This window comes from Nematolebias whitei, chromosome 19, assembly GCF_014905685.2.
Source record: "Nematolebias whitei isolate Nwh7 chromosome 19, NemWhi1, whole genome shotgun sequence".
Taxonomy (NCBI): Eukaryota; Metazoa; Chordata; class Actinopteri; order Cyprinodontiformes; family Rivulidae; genus Nematolebias; species Nematolebias whitei.
The window spans coordinates 36,373,629-36,393,630 of NC_056516.1; the positions used below are offsets into that span (position 1 = coordinate 36,373,629).

The 20,002-nt window shown below is 40.3% G+C and overlaps 1 protein-coding gene across 1 annotated transcript in view; it reads left to right on the plus strand.

The window, feature by feature from the left end:
* Nucleotides 1–5,791, plus strand: part of cacng7a (calcium channel, voltage-dependent, gamma subunit 7a) — a 34,860-nt gene extending 29,069 nt beyond the window's left edge. Inside the window, exons 5-6 of the mRNA XM_037692810.1 lie at nucleotides 1,322–1,467; nucleotides 5,270–5,791. Coding sequence (XP_037548738.1) covers nucleotides 1,322–1,467; nucleotides 5,270–5,791 — 668 coding nt within the window. The remainder of the gene's footprint in view (nucleotides 1–1,321; nucleotides 1,468–5,269) is intronic.
* Nucleotides 5,792–20,002: the final 14,211 nt, after the last annotated feature.

The window sequence follows — 20,002 nt, forward strand, 5'->3', positions numbered from 1 at the left end:
ATATTATTTGGAGGAACTGCATACCATTTTTTTTTTGTGATCTAACTCTAATAGAAGAAAACATTTAATGAGTCATGATAACAATTTAATATGAAAGTAAAATCAGTGAAAAGGTTAAGAAAACAGAGCTAACGTGGACCGCTATAAATGTTTAAGATGACAGGAATCCACTTTTCCCTGAGCCCGGCTAGATGTTAACTCATCGGATCAATCAGAACTAATCAATATTTCTCCAAACTGCAGGTAATCAAAGAGCTGCAACTTTAATTGTAAATTGTTGATTTACAATACTTTTAAGGAAACAAACTTTGTGAAAACTTCAGGTTTGATGATCAGTCAAGATTCAGGCACATATTTAGTTAGAAATGATCACATGACGACAACTAGGGACATTTATATTAAATTATAACAAAGACTGCAGAAGGTGGGGGTTATGAGTTCTATAAATTATTCTGCTAACACCCATGATCAGAGTAAGTTATTGTGTTTTTATCTCTGATCTTCAACACAAAAGAAAAGTGACACCAAGCAAATACAAATACAGTAGTCTCTCCCTGCTTTGCCGTTCGTTTATTGCGGACTCGCTCTATTACGGTTTTTCAAAATAATATTGGACATGACACACAACTGTCTGATTGATGGATGAGCTGCACGATCGGTGTGAAATTTTGATGTAAATTAAATTATTTTAAACTATTTAGCACATTTTTGCAGCCCATACTGCAGGATAAACTTCCTACTGCAGCTGATCAGCTGTTCTCCCTGCAGAGCGGAGAAGTGGGCGTGGCCAAGAGCGCTTGCAGGTGGCAAAGAGCAGAGGAGGCAGGGAGCTGAAATCATGACATTCTGTGATCTTTTAGAGTTGAAAACCACTGTTTAGAATATAACAAGAGTGTGGGAAAGGTTTAAAACACCTTGTATGTATTTATGTATGCATGTATATGTAATAAAAAATAACTACTAGTTACTGCTTATACTACTATTCCTACTTCACAGTTTTTCACTTATCACTGGTTTTCAGGGTATATATTCCCTGCAATAAACGAAGGACTACTGTATTCAAAATGTTCTTGATGATGATGGTGATGGTGAAACGCACACCGCTTCATCTGCACTTCACTGTTTAGATTCTGTGTCATATTTATGTTCAAACATAGTCCTTGTATAGTGCATATCATAGTGTACTTTATAATTTGAGTTCTTGGCAAGGGAACAACAGTGTCTGTACATTATTTAGGAACTTTTTTTTTTTTTTTGCTGATGAAAACGTGTAAAAGAGATCACCTGTGTTATGTGTGTTTGTGTCTTTGTTTCACTTCAGGTCTCAGTCTGGTGGTGGGTTTGGTTTTATACATTTCGAGCATCAACGACGAAGTGATGAATCGACCCAGAGAGCCTGAGCAGTTCTTCTTTTACCACTACGGCTGGTCGTTTGCCTTCGCCGCCTCCTCCTTCCTGCTCAAAGAGGTGATAAAACAGCACACACATGAAGGTTGTGTCTGGATTCTAGTGTGCATGTTAACCGAGCCCAGATTAATTAAACACACATGGTTAAGTAACACAGACACACACCCGGTCGTGTTCAGTTAAGCACACACTGAGGCTGCGTAGGAGCCCCGTCCTCCCGCTCGCATCAATATTCATACATTTTAATAGCTGGAGAACTGGGGGGCAGCAGTGTTGTCACAGCAGCTTCATATGCAGCAGAAAATTCATCTCTGGGGAAAAGGAGGGGGTGTCTCCTCCTCTTCATCTTTATGCCTCTCTTTCTTTTAGATCCTTCCCCCATCCTGTCTTCTCGTCTTTTCCTGCACGTCCTAATCGTGCCTTTGCATGTCCTTCACTTTTATCACATCTCTCCTCTCTTCTTTTATCTTCAGTATGTTTAATCCATCGTTCTCTTATCTTCTTTGCCCCCTCCTTCTTCTCTTGCTGCGTCAGATTATTCTCTTCCTCCTGTCGGTTTTCCCTGTTTTCAATTTTCATTCTGTCAGTTCAGTCTTTTTCCTTTTTTGAATCATCTTCATTTTATGTCATTATCCCTCTATAGAAATGCCCCATCTTTGTTTCTTATTGTTTTCTTTTCATCATTGAAATCTGTTATAATTCATCAGTAAAGTCCTTTTAACCAGGTTAAGATGGCAGCCACAGCAAAGCAGAGTTAGTAAATACTAAATAGATTGTACTGTATTTTTAGGACTATAAGGTGCACTTAAAATCTTTTAATTTTCTCATAAATCAACAGTGATTATAATCTCGGTTATAATCTCCCTTAATACATAAGGTGTGCCTTATGTATGAATTCTGATTCTGTTTACGTAAAAAGAGAGAAACCATCTTTAAACAGAGGAGGAGGCCTCAGATTTCAGCTTACAAAAACCTACAATGCAGTTTTAGGACTGATACCCAGCCCGTTTCACACACATCAGGAATTTCAACCATGTGACCCGAGTGGCCCCTCTGTGGGTGGGACTAACAAAGACCCTAACGATCCTCTATTGTCAAGAGTGAGAGGTCAATCTGCATGTGTCAATCTGCATTATGCAATCTTACAGAACACCTCAGCTTTACAACTTGAAACCTACTTTCCTTGTTTCCAGTGTTACCAGGTCAGCTTATTATAAGTGACTTTGTGCTTGTTTTTTTTCTAAAGTTGTTTATAAATCTTGTGAATCGTGGGTTGCGGATTTTTGGGCTTGTTTTTGAACGTGAAGTTGCTTATTTGGGCTTGATTTTCTTTCCTAGTGAAACTAGTTGTTAATTTCCCAGCTCTGCACAATAAAGCAAAAGATGAGTGGTCGTAAGTAGTTTGTCCCTTCCACGCCCGTTTCCTGTTTATAGCTCTAAACCAAGTTGGCAGGCGACAGGCGCACACTCAAACACCCATACTGTGGTCGACCACTAGGGGGCTGCACTCACATGCAGATGTCAGGATGTTTTCTTTTTAAAAATATGTAGAACAAATATGATTTACACATTTGTTACGTATGCAAAATGTATTTTTTTTTTATCAGAGCTTAAAAGTATGTTATTCAAAGTGTTTAGCATATTTTGCAGTTTATGTGTAATGCCATAATAAATGTTTGTTTATACTGTTTAAAAATGGCCACTGTTTTACACAATGTGCTGGGTTGCCAGTTGGGCTTGTTTTAGACTTGTTTGCATAGGGCTGGTTGCTTGTTTCTATTGCAAGATCTGGCAACGCTACTTGTTTCTTTGAATTGAGAAAGCTCCTCGGAGGAGAAGCGAAATGTCTTCAGTTACAAATAAAGTCCAGTTGTTTTGTTTTTAACCATTTGGGATTAATTCTGATTGTGCTTACTGACCTGAAACCGATTTTATGTGGTTATTGTGAATGAGTTTAGGGGGAGTGGTGGCGCAGAGGTTAAAAAAGGTGGGCCTGTGATCGGAAGATCATTGGTTCAAGCCCCGGTACCGACAACATCAAAAATGTGGGTGGGGTAGGTGAAGTACCCACACCTGCCCCCACCCTCATACGCCCCACCCTGGGCCCATGAGCAAGGCCCTTAACCCCCATCTGCCCATCTACTCCCTAAACAGGTCTCTCTTGAAAATGAGTTATTGTGGCTCAATGAGACTTCCTGGATATTTAAAGGGTAAATGAATAAAATGAGTTGAATAAAGTTTGAATTATTTGACTGTTTTGTATCACTTAATGTGCCTTATAACCCGGTGCACTTTATAGTCAGAAAATATGGTAACTCGGTAATTTGTTTGCAGATATTGAGCTAACATTTGGTGTGGTAGTAGCTGAGCATGGCCCCTAACACCTGATTTGTGTGCAACACATTATATAACATATTTGCTTAAACCTTGACAATAAGTGTTGGAGTTCATCTTGATTGTTTTTTAGCAAAATATTTCATAAATCAGCAGATAATCAACCTGATCCTGATATTTTTATGCTCGACACGTCGTTATAACTCTTTTATCTTATGTTCCTCTCTGTAACGTTTCTGTTTCATCTTCCTTGTGCTCATCCTCTGCAGGATTGTAAAACACTTTGAAACAAGCTTTTTTTTTGTTTTTTCTGCTGCACACTCGTTCACACACGTTCATCAGGATTCAAGTTTCCGAGCTGTTTCACTGATGATGTTGGGGATGAATAGGGAATGAGCCGAGAACGTTCAGTGAATACCCGAGTGGAAACATGAATACATTTTTGATAATTGCCCAATCCACAGAGCAGCTCTGAGGCATTTTGTCAACGCTCTGCAGAATTGTGATTTATTTATTCGGTGTGTGTTGCATTTTGGGTAAAAAAAAAAAAGAGTTGATTATTTTGTAATTTAAATGAATTGCTGAACAGGCTCCATTTTTCCTTTTAGCACTGCAGATGATGCTTATTTATGGATGGAAATAAAGGAATATGTTCTCTCCTTTTTGTTGATTTGTGTTTTCTACGAGTCGTCCATCCATTTTTTTTAATCTCCTTCTTTGGTGGACGGCGATGTTGCAGGCGAGATTCTACTACCGCCACAATAAATATTAGCCCAGTCTTCTCGAAATTAGTTGAGTTATACATGATTTTGTGTTTATTTTAGTTAGTTGGCTATGGCGGCCATCTTGAATTGAGTTGATTCCAGACGTTACTTAGTGGAGCAAATACGTCCATTTAATATTTTTGAGAGTTTCATTAAAATATATCCAGCATACATCCATTATATTTTACCCGCTTCTTACTTTTGGGTCGCTGAGGTGGTGTCCATGTCCAGCAGTCACTGTGTGAGAGACGGGGGACACCCTGGACCGGTCTCCAGTCCATCACAGGGACACGCATAGAGAAGTGACCATACACACTTTCTCTCTCACCTAGGGACAATTTAGAGTTACCAGTCAGTCTAACGTGCATGTTGTTGGTCTGTGGGAGGAAACTGGAGTACCCAGAGAAAACCCACGCTTGCACAGAGAGAACATGCAAACTCCACACAGAAAGGCCCCCCGGCCGAGATTTGATCCAGCAACTTTCTCGCTGAGAGGCCACAGCTTTACCACCTGCACCACCAGTTTGTGAAATATTTTGCCGACAACCAGAGTTGACTTCGACAGTAAATTGTAAATTTTTAAACAGAAATCTTCTGTGATTAGTTGGTGCTCAGAATATAAAGATAGGATGATGCTCAGCTACTACCACACCGAAATGACTCTTGAATAGGGTTAACTACAAACTGTAATCAAATGAGTACTTTGAAAGAGATTCATACTCGAGACTATTTCCATTGAATATTTGTTTTTGTCTCAACCCCAGGGTGCAGGTGTGATGTCAGTCTACCTCTTCATGAAGCGTTATGCAGAGGAGGAGCTTTACCGCCCCCACCCTGCGCTCTACCGCCCCCGCATGTCCGACTGCAGCGACTACAGCGGCCAGTTTCTTCACCCGGACTCCTGGGCTCCACCGCAGAGGGGCCGAAGTGCCTCCGATGTCTCGTCTGACATTTCCATTCAGCTCAACCAGACCCCACCGCCACAGCAGCCTTGTAAGGGGGGCAGCAGCTCCCAGGTGACACCCTCCTCTTCTGGGCCTTCATCAGCTGCCAGCTACCAGCTCCAGCCAGCATCTTCCTCCTCCACCTCCTCTTCCTACCCGCACCCCCTTCATCCTGGGGCCACATCCACCCTACCCAGGGCCCCACTTGCTTACCCCCACTCACAGCCCCATCCCCATCCGAGTGGGCCCCCATCCCAGTCTCTGCCGATGGCAGCACCTCCCTCTGCTGTGCCTCCTCCACGCTACCATGCACACACACGAATGAACGCATCGCCATGCTAGACTACATGAGTGGGGAGAGGGAGGGGAAGCTAGGGGGTGGGATGGATTGGGGGGAGGGGGGTGTTGATTGGCTTTGTAACAGCTCTCACAGCACACATGCACACAAACATAAATCATGTACCTTCAAAGTGTGTGGGAGGAGGTCTGCAGCGGCGTAGCTGGAAGAAAGTGGTTTAAAAAGATCAAAAAGGAGGAGAAAAACGAGGGGTGGGAAGACAGGTGGATGAAAGGATGACTCACCGCTGACGCCGAGTCTGAAGACGGACGTCTAACAAAAGTTTGAACAGGCTGGGAGGGAACATGGGAGGGGAAGTGTGAGGAATATGATGATTAGTAGCAACAACTTGAGGTTTTTTTGATGGGTACTTTCATCATCAGGGCCGTGATACACGGGCAACGAGCGAAACAGCACAGGAAACAGGAAGCTGCCGCACTTCCACAATCTTCATCTTTTTTTATAATAAAGGTCCTGATTGCAGACACAGGAAGGCTCTCCTGAACTGCATGAAATGATGCAGTTTGAATACATTTACTCCAGTAGTTTTCATTGATGCATTGATGTTCTGAAATGCAAGTCAGTACTGAGTGAAGCAGTCTGCTCAATCTGCCAAAAAACAACAAGAGGATTGAGTCACGTTACTGATATTAGGTTGGCCGTATCTGCTCAGGTAAAGAAATATGATGTAATCGGACAAGCACAGAATCTCAAAGATGTTTATAGAAGAGCAAATCTGCTGCTAAATTCAATTCAGTTCAATTCAAAAACACTCTATTAATCCCAAATGAAAATTAAATGTTGTAACTCGTTATCTTCATTTTGAGATGTTATAGATACGGACGACTGTAGGCAGGAAGGATCTCTTGTAAAGGTCCGTCCCACAGCAGATTTGAAGAAACTGGCTGCCGATCCCATCCAATCCGTCCACCCAGACTCAGCTTGCCTCTCTGTTCCTCCGGGCTGCAGGGTCACCCTAATGCAGGGCAGAACTCCTCCCAGAGAGATGGTCACTCCTCCCAGCACCCTGCTGAGCTCCTCGTCACTGTGGACAGCCAGCCGACTGCAAGTTCCGGGGGATGATCCCGGTCCTTCTGCTGTCACAAGTTGTGTTTCCTGCCATCTCCAGGATCTCACTTGTCAGGCACTCGAGCACAGCTGGCAGGAAGATGGGAATGCATCCATGGCACCTCCTTTTCAACTCATTTGAGATTTGGGTCTGTAGCTGAGATATGTGAGCTTTGAGATGTTAATTAGCCGCTTCTGGTTGTAAAACAGAAACATCTTGTTGTCATGGTTATGCATCAACAAATGTTCAAAACTAAAAAAGCTTCAGTGAAAATCCTTCCAGCTGCACAACATCTGACACCAGAGGAAACAATCATCCAAAAATGTGATTTACATCCAGAAAAAGAAGAATTAAAGTTTCCAAAAGCAAAATCTCAGAATGAAAGTAACAGAGCTACTTCAACATGCAGCCACCCCGAGTGGCGCAATTCTAGAACAAATGCAAATGCAAAAATAAAAAAATAATAATTGAGCAGAACCGTTGTCAAGAATCACTTTTGGGGATTTAGCAGGACCGTGGGGCATCAAACAGAGCTGTGCATTCAAACAAACAGTTTTGGAAAAACCTCTGCCTGTAAGTTTACTGTCTCCACCTAACCTATGTTTTATCTGCATACTTTACTCAACAAGTTTGAGCATAAATATTTACCAACACATTACAGCTGTCAGGGGTCTCAAGCCAAAATGGCTTTTCTATGAACGTCACCATTTTTTTAAACCAATTTTCACTTCAATGGTTTCCGTTAGCTAACAAACACACTTGGTTGGCAGCTTTCTTTAAGAAACTATTAACCAATGATATCAGTGGGGAAATCCACAGATTTGATTTATTTAACTTAAAAAAAAAAATCTCCCATTACATTTTTAATGATTGCGGCCATACCCAGATACAAGGACCAAAGAGAACAAATACCAAGAGTCCAAATATATTTACAGTTTTTATTTACAAAGTTATAAATCATCAAATGTGCCAGGGAGGGAGCTGGAACCCTGAAGAGTAAGGAGAAGGGTTAATGGTCTATCAGCAGGGTTGATAATGTTTCTGCTGCTCTTTCTTATGGTAGGAGTAAGAGTCAGTTGTGGGGAGAGGCGACCCAATGTTTCCAGGGCCAACATCTGAACAATGGTTCCAGGCAGGAGGCAGGCAAGTGCTAAGAAGGCATGGAGGAAGCTGAGGAGACACAGTAGAGCTCGAGGTCCACAAAGGAGAATCCAGGGGGCAGGAGGACATCAGGGATTAAACTGGAAACTCAAAGAATGTAAAGTTGGTTCATCTTTAAATACACTTCTCAAGTAAAATGCTAAAAAACAACTATCGTTGTCAGGTAATGCTCCAGCGCTGACTGGATGTCCTCTGCAGCCTTTTATGCTCCTCTTGCTCATCAAGCTGTTGGTCCTCAGGTGCTGCTGATGTGGCTGCAGGGAGCTGACAGAGCAGAATTCACACAACATTAATATGTTTATGTTGTCTTTCCTCTTTTGTGTCAAAAAATATATTTAAGAAAAGATGAAAAAATAAGAATTTCACAGAAGGACAGGATTCCATTGATCAGAACTGGTTCATCCTTTGCCTGTGTGTCACGACTTACTGATATAATTGTTAAATTCACACAAAGGAACAAACCATGTATGCTTACAGATTTATACTCTTGATTGATTCTTGTACAAACTATTCCATCCCTTCCTCTACAATTTTAATCAACCATTTGTTATTAGAGCCTAATCTCTATTTAGTTTGGAGATTGTAGCTTACGGACTTTTGAGTCAAGACAATTTTGGAATGAATGTTCTATCATTTCTGGGCTGAAACAGAAGACGAAACTGAGAGACATTTCTGAGTTTGAGCTCAAAGGGAAACGCTTGTGGGAGTTTTTCAATGTTTTATCAACAAACAAGGACTGCCTGTTAATACGGAGATCATCAACGTACAATCAAACTAAAAAACTATAAGTTTGAGTAGCTATGGTATAAATGCAATGATATAAATATAGTAAAGCTTAATTAAGGCTGCTTTTTACTTTGAATCAGTTTAATCAAAAAGAAGAACTCTAGCAGGAGTCAACTCATTTCTGACTGTTGATGTAAGCACCAAAACCATATTAAAACACAGAATGTTAGCGTTATTAGCTTCCGATATTTGGCACATCTAGTATTTTAGGTCATTCATAAGAGTTTCAAATGATTTTCTTTGAAAGAATAAACACAAGTCAAATGTTTCATTTGTATTTGAGTGACACTGTGCTTCCCAAACTGACAGATTTGTATGCATTTATTTGTTTAGGAATGTCACGCTTCCTTGTTTAATGAGCAGCTGAAAGTCTAATTAACCAATTTCTGAAATTAAAACAGAAGGCACTTTAAAGAACTCATTCATGGAGGGGGAGTAAACTGAAAATTGGAGGTCCCTTTTGTTGTTTCTTTGTTTAATATGATGACTTCTGTAGAAAATGTTAGTTTAAAAAACTTCCAAAATCCAGACCTGCATGGTCGGTGTGTTTGTTTCTCACTGGGCTGAGACTAGTTGGTGATCAGAATGTATGAGGGAGTCTCCAAGCTATCTCACAACATTCATAGATTCATCAGTTTCCTCAAATCTAAAATCCACTCTGTTGATGAAAAACATGTATTAAAACACTGGTCGACATCCACCCATCTTCATTTCATTCATAAATATGGGAATGACTGCCAAGGTGGGTCCAAAGTGAACCGATGTGGACGGAGAAATATGCACACTAAAAACTGCCCATTTTATAATCCAGCAGTGGGTCAAATTGAACCAAACCAACCCTGAATAGTTTAAACTCAGCAGGGCTGGACTATCAGTTAGACCCAACAGACTAAAAGTTAAGTTAAAAAGAAGAACCCAAAATAAGAATTAGTAGATAATTACAACTTAGGATGGTGTTAGGTAAAAAAAAAAAAAAATGCTGGATTTGTCATGCTAACACCAACAACTCTTGTTATATAAAAAAAAAAAAATTTATTGTCTAATAAAATTAAAGTGGACGGCACGGTGGCACCGTTTGTAGAGCTGCCGCCTCAGCGAGAAGGTCGCCAGGTCAAATCCCGGCCCGGGGTCTTTTTGGGTGGAGTTCTCTCAGTGTATGTGTGTTTTCTCCAGGTCCTCTGGTTTCCTCCCATACACCAAAATATGCATGTTAGGCTGATTGGTAACTCTAAATTAGAGTTGAATTCGGGCCCAAAAAAAATCTGGCCTGACCCGGTCCCAGCCCCATAGCCATAATCTCCGCACCCCACACGATTTGACGAATTAACAGTAATTACAGGTCAGAACCCAACCCCACCCTGACATTTTTAACTTTTTAATTAAGCTTTGACTGCTTATATAGTTATTAATGGTTGGCAGACATGCACGGCTAAGGGGGCAGAACATCGGAGCTGAGGGGGTGTTTATCCTTTCATGGCCATCAAAGCACATTAAGCTGCTTCTGCCTGCATTCTGCATGATTCAGACACGGACCTTGCTCTGACATGTCGGATATTTTGTGAGCTCACCTGTTTGGGTCATCGGCCGCGCTCCTCCGCTGAGTGCAGTGGCTGAATGAACGTCCATTTCAGTTGATGGATCGCTGGCAGTAGTCCATCTGAAGCTTAACTGAACTTTTTCAAAGCCGGTAAGGGTGCCGTGAAATGGCCGCGTGCGGCTGGAAATGTATGGCAAGCCATGTCGCCATATAATTAGATGGTCAGCCACGCTCATCCGCTGATGCAATCAAATGCCCAACACCAACCCGGCCCGCACATTAAGCAAATTATTATGGCTCGACCCTAATCTGTGTCGGGCGGGGCCGGGCTCCAGGTTCGAGTTAGAAATGACAGCTCTACCCTAAATTGTCCCAAAGTGTGAGTGAGAGTGAATGGTTGTTTGTCTCTATGTGACCCTGGCATGGACTTACGACCTGTCCAGCGTGTCCCCACCACTCGCACAGCGACAGCTGGATATGGGCACCAGTGACCGCAGCCCAAAAAGGAAGAAGTGTGAAAATATAATGGATGAAAGTTAAAGTCAAGATGTAAACAAAGCCAACCAGTCTAAACATCTCACACGTCAGTTTTTACCATCTTACCGTTACTTATTAGATCTGATAGTAGACATCTAGCTGTGTCTAATTTGGTCAACTTCTGGTTTAAGATGGGCGACTGTGAAGGATGACTAGGTTCATGTTCAACCCAACCACTGGGTCAAATTTGTTGACACAAACCCACTCAACCTATGACCTAGCAGCTTTACCTGAGCCATGGAGTTACTAAATGCCAGGGTAGAGTGGTCGCTTCTTCACACTGTTTGTGTCGTGCATGCCCTAGAAACAATTTTGCAAGCTGTGCACACAAAAATAAGCTGTTTTCAAGAAATTGGCCACTCAAAATGAGGCCCTTGATTAATGCTCAGAATTCAGGGACTAAACCAAAAGGTGCATATTTTCTCTCTGTATTGAGTCTAGTTTGAGTCACCGTGTACTCCCCCACAGTCTGCGCCCAGTGAGCTAACACCTTTAGTTCTGTTTGGTATCAAGTGGTTGAAACTGTCACACTACCTGTGTGAATCATTTCCTAAACCTTTAGTGACTTTTATTTCTGTTGACTTTAAGGTTTGAGGCTAATGCTTCCGTGTCTTCCTTGAAAATACATTCTTGTTGACTGAATTAATGCAAAACATCCTGGAAGCACTCGGTATGGAGCAAAATTCTAGAAGTATTTTTTGTTTGCATCTTGTTTTTTTTTGTTTGGTTGTTTGTTTCAGTGACTGCTTTATGTAGCAACAAACATTTGTAGCCATTTTCAGATTTATGCGAGTAAATGGGATGCTTACAAGCTGTAATACCGCTTTAAAAAAGCATAGTAGCTAATCATTTTCAGTGTCAACAGTACTGCTTATGATTATTTTTTATACGTTGATACAATTAGAAATCATTTAAGTGCTAAAAGAGATTTTGCATATATGTTCTTGGAACAGCCAAAATTGAACATACAGTATATGCTTATGAGAAAGTTTTATGTATTTCTGTAGCTAACCTCAAAGACTTGAAGTCTTCAGACTCAACCATCTAAACCAGCAGCGTTTGTTTGAGGACGTGGCGCTTTGATGGAGATTTGATTTACTTTTTCAGAGCTGATTTTTTTTTAATCTGTGATTTAGGTGTAAATATTCTCACCGCATCTTTAGCATCTAAACAGTACTAGCTGTGTTTACAGAAAAGGAAAAGGACATTTACTTATTTCAAGCCTTGAGTCAGTTATGTTGGACTCACTAAATACGCGTTAAGTAAAATCCGTTATTGAGGTTGTTTGAATATTGTTTTCACCATGCTTGGAGGTTTGCAGGATCGTTATTTGCCAGCAGTGTTATGTTAACTTATCAATAAAATTTGCCTGGGTGCAGACTCTCATTTGCTTATTTGCTGAACAGACAGATTTAATAAATTTACTTTAAACCTTTAAGTTTTGGGAAATATATTGTGAGTAATTCAAAAACTATTAAATTACATATTAGCTTATAATGCTAACTGAAAATGCCTGCTACTAAAATGAAAAATAAAAATAAAGAGAATAATTATATTATTTCTTTGGAGGTTTGTTTTTATTTTGTACCGTATTTTCCGGACTATAAGACGCACCAGATTATAAAGTGAATTAAGTGAAACAAAACAGTCAGAAAAGTCAAACTTTATTCAACTCATTCACAATAACCACATAAAATTGCTTCAATATCAGGAAGCACAAGCAGAATTAATACATAAGGCACACCTGATTATAAGGCTCACTGTCGATTTTTGAGAAAATTAAATGATTTTAAATGTGCCTTATAGTCCGAAAATTATGGTATGTTCAAACATCATACTGGCTTATATTTAAAGAAGACATAATGTCAAGTAAAAATAACCAAAAAATAAATAAATAAATAAAAAAAGCTTTGACTATGGTTTGAAAGCCTCTGATTAATATTTCCCTGCGTAATTAAATATTAATGTACTAAAACATTAATTATACAACTCAACGACACAGCTTACATACAAATAAATACATCAGTGACTGTTTTCTTTTGCAAAAGGTAATAATGGTTTAAACTGGTCTTAGCTCTACTCAGAAATCAGTTTTTAAAAGTTATTTATTTTCCAAATTCCGTAATTTGACATAATTCTGACGTCTTTAAAGGCGTTTCAAATTCAAACTCACAGAATGAGTCACAAAATGATCGGCTCAAATCATATTTGCATGTTTTGATATCAGCACTTATGCAATGCTTCCACATAAACCTATCATGATGTATCATTAATGGAGGGTGACTCAGTCATTGCATAAGACATTTGCTCACTAAATCAATGACCAGTCTCCAAACTGGTTTGTATTTATGTAGCTGTCCAGTTATTTGTTTCATAAATTTATTAGTCGCTTTATTTGAGATGAAACGAGCAACGATGGGAGTGGTTTCTCCATGAAACGATTGCCCTTGGAGCTGTTTGCCCTCATGACCACGAAAGTGTTAAAGTTAAAAGGGAATTCAGTGAAACTTCTCTTGGTCCTGCTTTCAAGCAGAAACCTGAGAAACGGGCTTATCAGCACAACCGAAGGGATTTGAGACCAAAAATACATTCCAGTTTTATTTTGGACAAACATTATTTCTGATCTCAGATAACTGGCCTGACTTTAATTATAAAGTTTGACGCTTCCTCATAGAACTTGAGCTCTTGTGGAAGTGAGCATCAGGAACGCACTATTCTCACCAGAGAGGCATTTCAGGGTGACAAATTTGGGCAACTCCTGTGTTTCTCTAAAGTGACGTTAGACCAGTGAAGGAACAAGCAGCTGCAGGAGTGTCCATTTTAAATAATTTAGGATGCAACCATGCTGATGTGTCAGTATGACTCAGTTTCCATCGGACGTGTAGGAGCGTCAAGATCAATAATGTGTAGTTAACAATAGAATTATTGTTGAATATGGTTGGGCTAAATGTACTTTTAAAATGTGCATAATGAGGGTCGTAAGATCAGTGGGGGCAGCTGCTGCGCTGCATATTTATCTGTGCCGTTTCTTTATATTTTAATCTTTCGTCTTTTTTGGCTGCTCCCTTCTTCAGGGGTCGCCACATTGAAGTAACTCGCACGAAGACTTGGCAATTGTTTTTACGGCGGATGTCCTTCCTGACTCAACCACTGACCACCGAGCTACCGCAGCCCTCTGTGTGGAGCAGAGAGCTGCTATCTAGGGTGCCTGGGGGTGCAGCTGGTAGGGGTTAAGGGCCTTGCTCAAGGGCCCAAAGTTGGGCAAATGAGGGTGGAGACAGGTGTGGGTGCTTCACCTTTCCCACCAATATATAGATGTTGTCAGTCTGGGCAAGTTGAACCGATGACCTTCCGATCCTTCTCTAACCTCTGCCCCACCACTCCCCCACCTTCTTTATATTTTAATATTTTCAACAAAATAGATATGTGATCATTTGAGCTTCCCATATGACTGTGACTGTTAATCCAGTAAGACATGTCTCTGACCCGCATGCATAAACAAACACAGAGTTCTTCTTCGTGCAGACTTTCAGTGTGTGGTTTCTGGGTTCTTGTCCTGTCATCCTTGTGTTTTCCCTCCTTGTTGTTTCAGCTCCTGTCACACCTGCCTGTAATCCTAATCTCCCCAGTTGTTTGTCTTTTGTCTCGTCAGTGTCTCTATATATTCAGTGTCTGTGGTTCTTCATGTCTGTGGACTCTACCCGACCTTTGTGTACCCTTTTTGCATTTCATGTTTCTGAATATTCTCAGATACACACCATTTGAATCTGTTTTGTATTTATTTTGACCTTTCAGTTTTAAAACACTTACTGGTCTATTGAGCATTTAGAGCTAATCTGACAATGGACACACAGTCACCAATCAGTTAACTCCAACCAGTTAACTCCAACCAGTTAACTAGATTAGTTATTAGTCAGATTGCTTAAAAAATATCTGAACAAAACTCAGTTTTTTATTAGTCTTTGAAAGAAATGCAAGTTAAGTGTGTTGAGAGAAAAGGAAACTGTTTGTAAAGCAAGATTATTAAGAAAGTAAGGTTCAGGTTAGATTTTTTTACATTTCTCCAGCACCCACTGAGCAATCACCAACACCGTGCACGCACTCGTCCTGGTCCCCCTGTGTATAATCTGTCACTTGATTGTGAAGAGGACTTGAGCTTTGACAAACCTCTTGTCTCCAATCAGCATCTTCCATAAACAAGAGGAGACGAATCAGGAAGTGAAGTTTGTTTTGCTGAAAACTCTTCAAATTAAATCAACACCAGGCAAACCAGTACAGAGATGGGGAATTTTATTGGAATTATTTTTTAACTGAAATTCTGTTTTTTTTTAGATTTTTAACAGTGAAGAGAATCCAAAAAGTTTAAAAGTGGGGAAAAAAATGGAAAATAGACATTTCAGTTTTATACAGCAACAACCATAAAAGATGTACTTTTCTTGCTGAAAGATTGTTTGGTATCAACAAAGTGCAGTGTGATTCTGCAAAATACATTTTGTTCACTTCATTTATTTATTTATTTTATGTGCTGGTGATTTAGCCTTTCCCAGATCTGTTTTTATTGCTGCAGTCATCAAATGCACGTAGTCTGAGTCACCACCAGCGAGCCCTTAGAGCCTGCGTTTGTTTCATGATGTGCTTCAGGAGACGCCGTCACCCACTCTGTCTGCGCTAAATGGGTTCACCACACCAGTTCTGAATTATTAACATAATGTTGTGACTTCCTGTTTGTGCCTGTCTGTTGTCACTGATTGCAGAGCTCTCGGTGATTTCTGTGCACGAGGCTCCAAGTCCTGTGATCTGGATGCAAAGTGCAGATGAAAGACTTTTTTATGAAGTTCCTCTGGTGACCACTAGATGGGCAAACACAACACGTCGTTTTAGAGATAAAAAATGAAAGTGTACTTTGCAAAAACACACAACAGATGCAAATAAAAAAAAAAAAAACAGCATTTTATGTATATTTGAATTGTTTTAGGAAATAAACAAGAGCATGTCCTGCTGCACGCTCAGTAACGAAGAATCCGTCTGGAGGACTCGACGTGTAAGAAACAAAAACAGTTTTCTGATTGACTGTTTTGAATTACATGAATTAATATAACTTAAATTGCACTTTTACAAGAAAAACATGTATATTCTGTTTGGATTATGTGGGTTATGTTCAAGTAGGGTTTATTGTCGTTCTCACCACATGTGGTACATGAGATAGGACGATATTATGTACGCAGGGTCCCAGTTACACCCAGCAATAGCACAATATAGTGTAAAAAGAAACATTAAACAAGGATTTTATATAAGTGTACTTGAACTTTATTTGATATACTTAAATATGTCCCAATTTAGTCCAAACAAGTTTTAGATCAGTATACTTTCTAGTACACTACAAGTATGGTGTGTAGTATACTTGATATAATTATACTTACTTGCAAATATGAACTTCAAATGTACTACTTTTTGTTAAGGGACGGCGTAACAGCAGCCTGAACATGAGTCTGTGGTGAGCAGATGGGTACAAATGAATACAGCAGCATGAGATCAGCAGCATGGATAATCAGCAGCACAGATGAGCAACATATCACCAATAAAGTGGCATTACAGTTGAGTTCACTGTCAACAGGTCTCTCTTGTAAATGAGTCATCGAGGCTCAGTGGGAAGTAACCTGTATTAATAACGGTTGAATGAATTGTGTTTATGTATTTTTAGCTTTTTGATATAACGTGTAAGTTCACCTGCCAATTACAATAAACACAACAGCTGTCGCCATGATCCACATATTTATTTCTCTCTGATAATTTGGCATAAAAGATTATGGAAACTGTGTTCCTTCGAGGATTGCTAAGAGTTGCATCGTGTCATGGTTTTACAGGTTTATGTCATTCGTCACTTAATATGTACAGTTTAAGCACAAAATTGTCACATGACAAATGTTAAGATATTAAACTTTTTTTTTTTTTAGGAGATTTTTCAGCTCGCATGATTAAAGTTTGGGAAATATTTTGACAATATCCGAACTCATCCTGAAAATATTGAGTTAAATTTAATCTAATTCAATTTCTGAAGCACCATTTCACAACAATGCAACATTTCAGAGCACAAAACAAACGGAATAAATAAACTAATCCAAATGATAAACCCAAATCAGCTTCAGATTAAATCACAGTCACTTGAATCTGTATTATAATAGAAGACCAATTAGTTGGTGTGTTTACCTAAAGAAGCCAGCAGACTGCATCCCATTTTAAATCTGTGCAACCCACCACCGTAAGCAGCGTGTTGGTGACAGTGGAAAGTAATGACTTCCTTTTAAACCTGACGTCCTTTAGGATGGATGATCATCTGCCACAGCTGGCTGGGGTTTGAAAGGAGATACTGGATTAACGCAGAACGACTAGTCCGGTTGTTGTTGCTTTTAGGGGAAGAAGAATATGGTTAAAGAGCGCGGGGACTGCAAAACAAACGAAGAGTAGAGGGAGGAAAGGCAGCAAAGTGAAAATTTGTGCTCAGGATGTTCTCCAACAAACTTTGGCAGCATAACCAAGGAAACCCAAGACAACCCTAACTATAGGATTTATCAAAAAGAAAAAGTCTTAAGAATGGGTTTTAAAAGCAAATTCAATTCCGTTTATTTATAAAGCGCCAAGTCACAGCAGAAGTCGTCTGAGGGCACTGAACAGAAACATTCATATATAAAATTAATAATTTAACATTATTTATCTGAGGAGCAGCTTTGAGTTTAACTCCATCACAGAACTCTCATCTTGAGCAAGCATGAAGGCGACAGTGGAAAGAAAAAACTCCCTCATGAGGAAGAATCCTTTAGCAGAACCAGACTCAGGACAAGCGGCCATTTGCTTCAACCGGCTGGGTTTGAGAGGATCAGATACACAATGGCAGCTCAAGAATCACATGTTAAGATAAAAATAGTATCAAATGAAAACTATTTAATTTTAGCAAACAATTTAAGGAAATGAGGTCAATTTGTCCTCTAGTAGTGTAAGTCTATAGCAGCATAACAAGCCAACCATAACTATAGGATTTATCTAAGGTCAGAAACTGGAAGTTGGTTCCACAAGAGAGGAGCCTGAGAACTGGAAGATCTTCTTCCCATTCTGCTTTTGGAAACTCTAGGGACCACAAGTAAGCCTGCAGTCTGAGAGCAAAGTGTTCTGTTAGGAAAATATGGAACAAAAAGATCTCAAATATAAGATGGAGCTAGGTTCTTGAGGGCTTTGTAGGTTAGAAGTAAGATTTTGAATTCAATTCTGGACTTGACAGGGAGCCAATGGAGAGAAGCTAAAACTGGAGAGATATGATCTCTCCCACTAACTCCAGTTAAGACTCTGGCAGCAGCATTTTGAATTGGCTGAAGACTTTTTGAAGTATTTCAAATAGCGTCAACCTTATGGGTATAAACTGTAAGAGAGGAGGCTGATAACTGAACGCTGTGTCTCCCGTTGTCCATTAACTCTTGGAACCACAAGTAAACCTGCAGTCTAACAGCAAATAGCTCTGTTAGGAAAATGGAACAGAAGATATTTTTATATGTAAGATGGACCTTGGTTTTTGAGGTTTTTTTTAATGTGTTAGAAATTTAAATTGGAATTTTGCAAGGAGGCAATGGAGAGAAGCTAAAATTGGAGAAATATATTTCCTTCAACCTCTCTGGCAGCAGCCTTTCAGATCAACTTGAGACTTTTTAGAGAGTTTAAGATAAAAAAAAATACAAAAGTCCAGCCTGGAGCATCTACGCCAGCACAGCACCGGTGGTATTCCTTGACTTGATCGTTTCAGAGCAGAGGTGTGTTCGGAGATGTGCTGTTTATTTGAAGCGAGCTGAGCTGCAGATGCTTCTCATGTGGATTTTTCTTGCCCTGTGGTTTCAGCAACAGCTTGTAAGAAAAATAAAAAAAAACAGTCATAGCAAAGCCTGACCTGATGTCAGTGCTGATGGGGATTTGTCTCCCTCATGTTGGAGTGTAGGCTGTAAGTCAGCTGTTCAGCTGAAACGCCCTTGAACGATGTCGAATCCCTGCTTGATCTTGCAGCTTTGAGAAACCTACTTTGTGCATTTCAGAGCATGGATCTGTGCTAAGTGCCTGTGATTGAGCCATCGCACCAACAGAAAGAAAGTTGGACGGATGCAACGCTGTGACCGCAGCATGAGTGACTCACAAGTCTGTCATCTCTCCTGTGAATGTTTATTCCTCATCTCCCATGTGCTGTCGTTCATGTCCGTGAGAAACGCGTGTGTTTTTATGGTGTAAAATCTCCAATCTCCTCCCTAATGGCATTCACACACTTCTTTTTTATCTCGGCAAAATCCTCTCAGCTGCATAATCCCATCATTTTACTCCCCCAACACAAACACACACATGCATACATGCACACTTGCCAGTTTCAGCAAAGACTTTGGAATTCACTGTTGCCATGGCAATGGACCGGAGCACGCTCTCTCGCATCGCCTGTTCTTTTCTTTTTGCGTTCTCTCTCTCTCTCTCTCTCCGTGGAGGCAAACCAGCTTTTCTTCTTTGACAGAGGAGTCGTTTTTTGCCGCCGGCATCAGGTTTTGGATTTGTATGTATCATTTCTCCCTGATTTATTTTTTTTTAAATACAGGGATGCTTTTGTACAGGAGCATCCTCTGGTTTCAGGACTCAGGTTTTGTTGGATAATCACGTATCTACGCATTTCATCTTTTCATCTCACTTTGTACTTTTAATTTTCTGTTTGTTTCTGTTCCACTGTTTTGGTCATTTCTGACAGTCTCCCTCATCTGTCCTCTTCATCACCCTCCCACCTCCCCACCACCTCTTTCTTCAGCAGCTAACACAGATGACTGCCATGACAATTCAATGAGAGGAGAGGACACTGAGTGAAGTAACCACCACTTGCTGAGAACAAATGAAGGAGTGTCCCAACATTAAAAAAAAAAAAGAGAAACGGAAAAGGGAGGAAGAAGTGTGAAGAGCTCAGTGGGAGAGGAGCAAGGGAAGGAGAAGAGGCGAGAATAAGAAGGATAAACGGTGGATGGAGGCGGCTCGGACCGGGGCTACAGATCGCTCTTCACTGACGAGGAAGAAGACCAGCAGCAGCAGGGGGCAGAGGAGATGGAGACGAAGGGGAGAAGC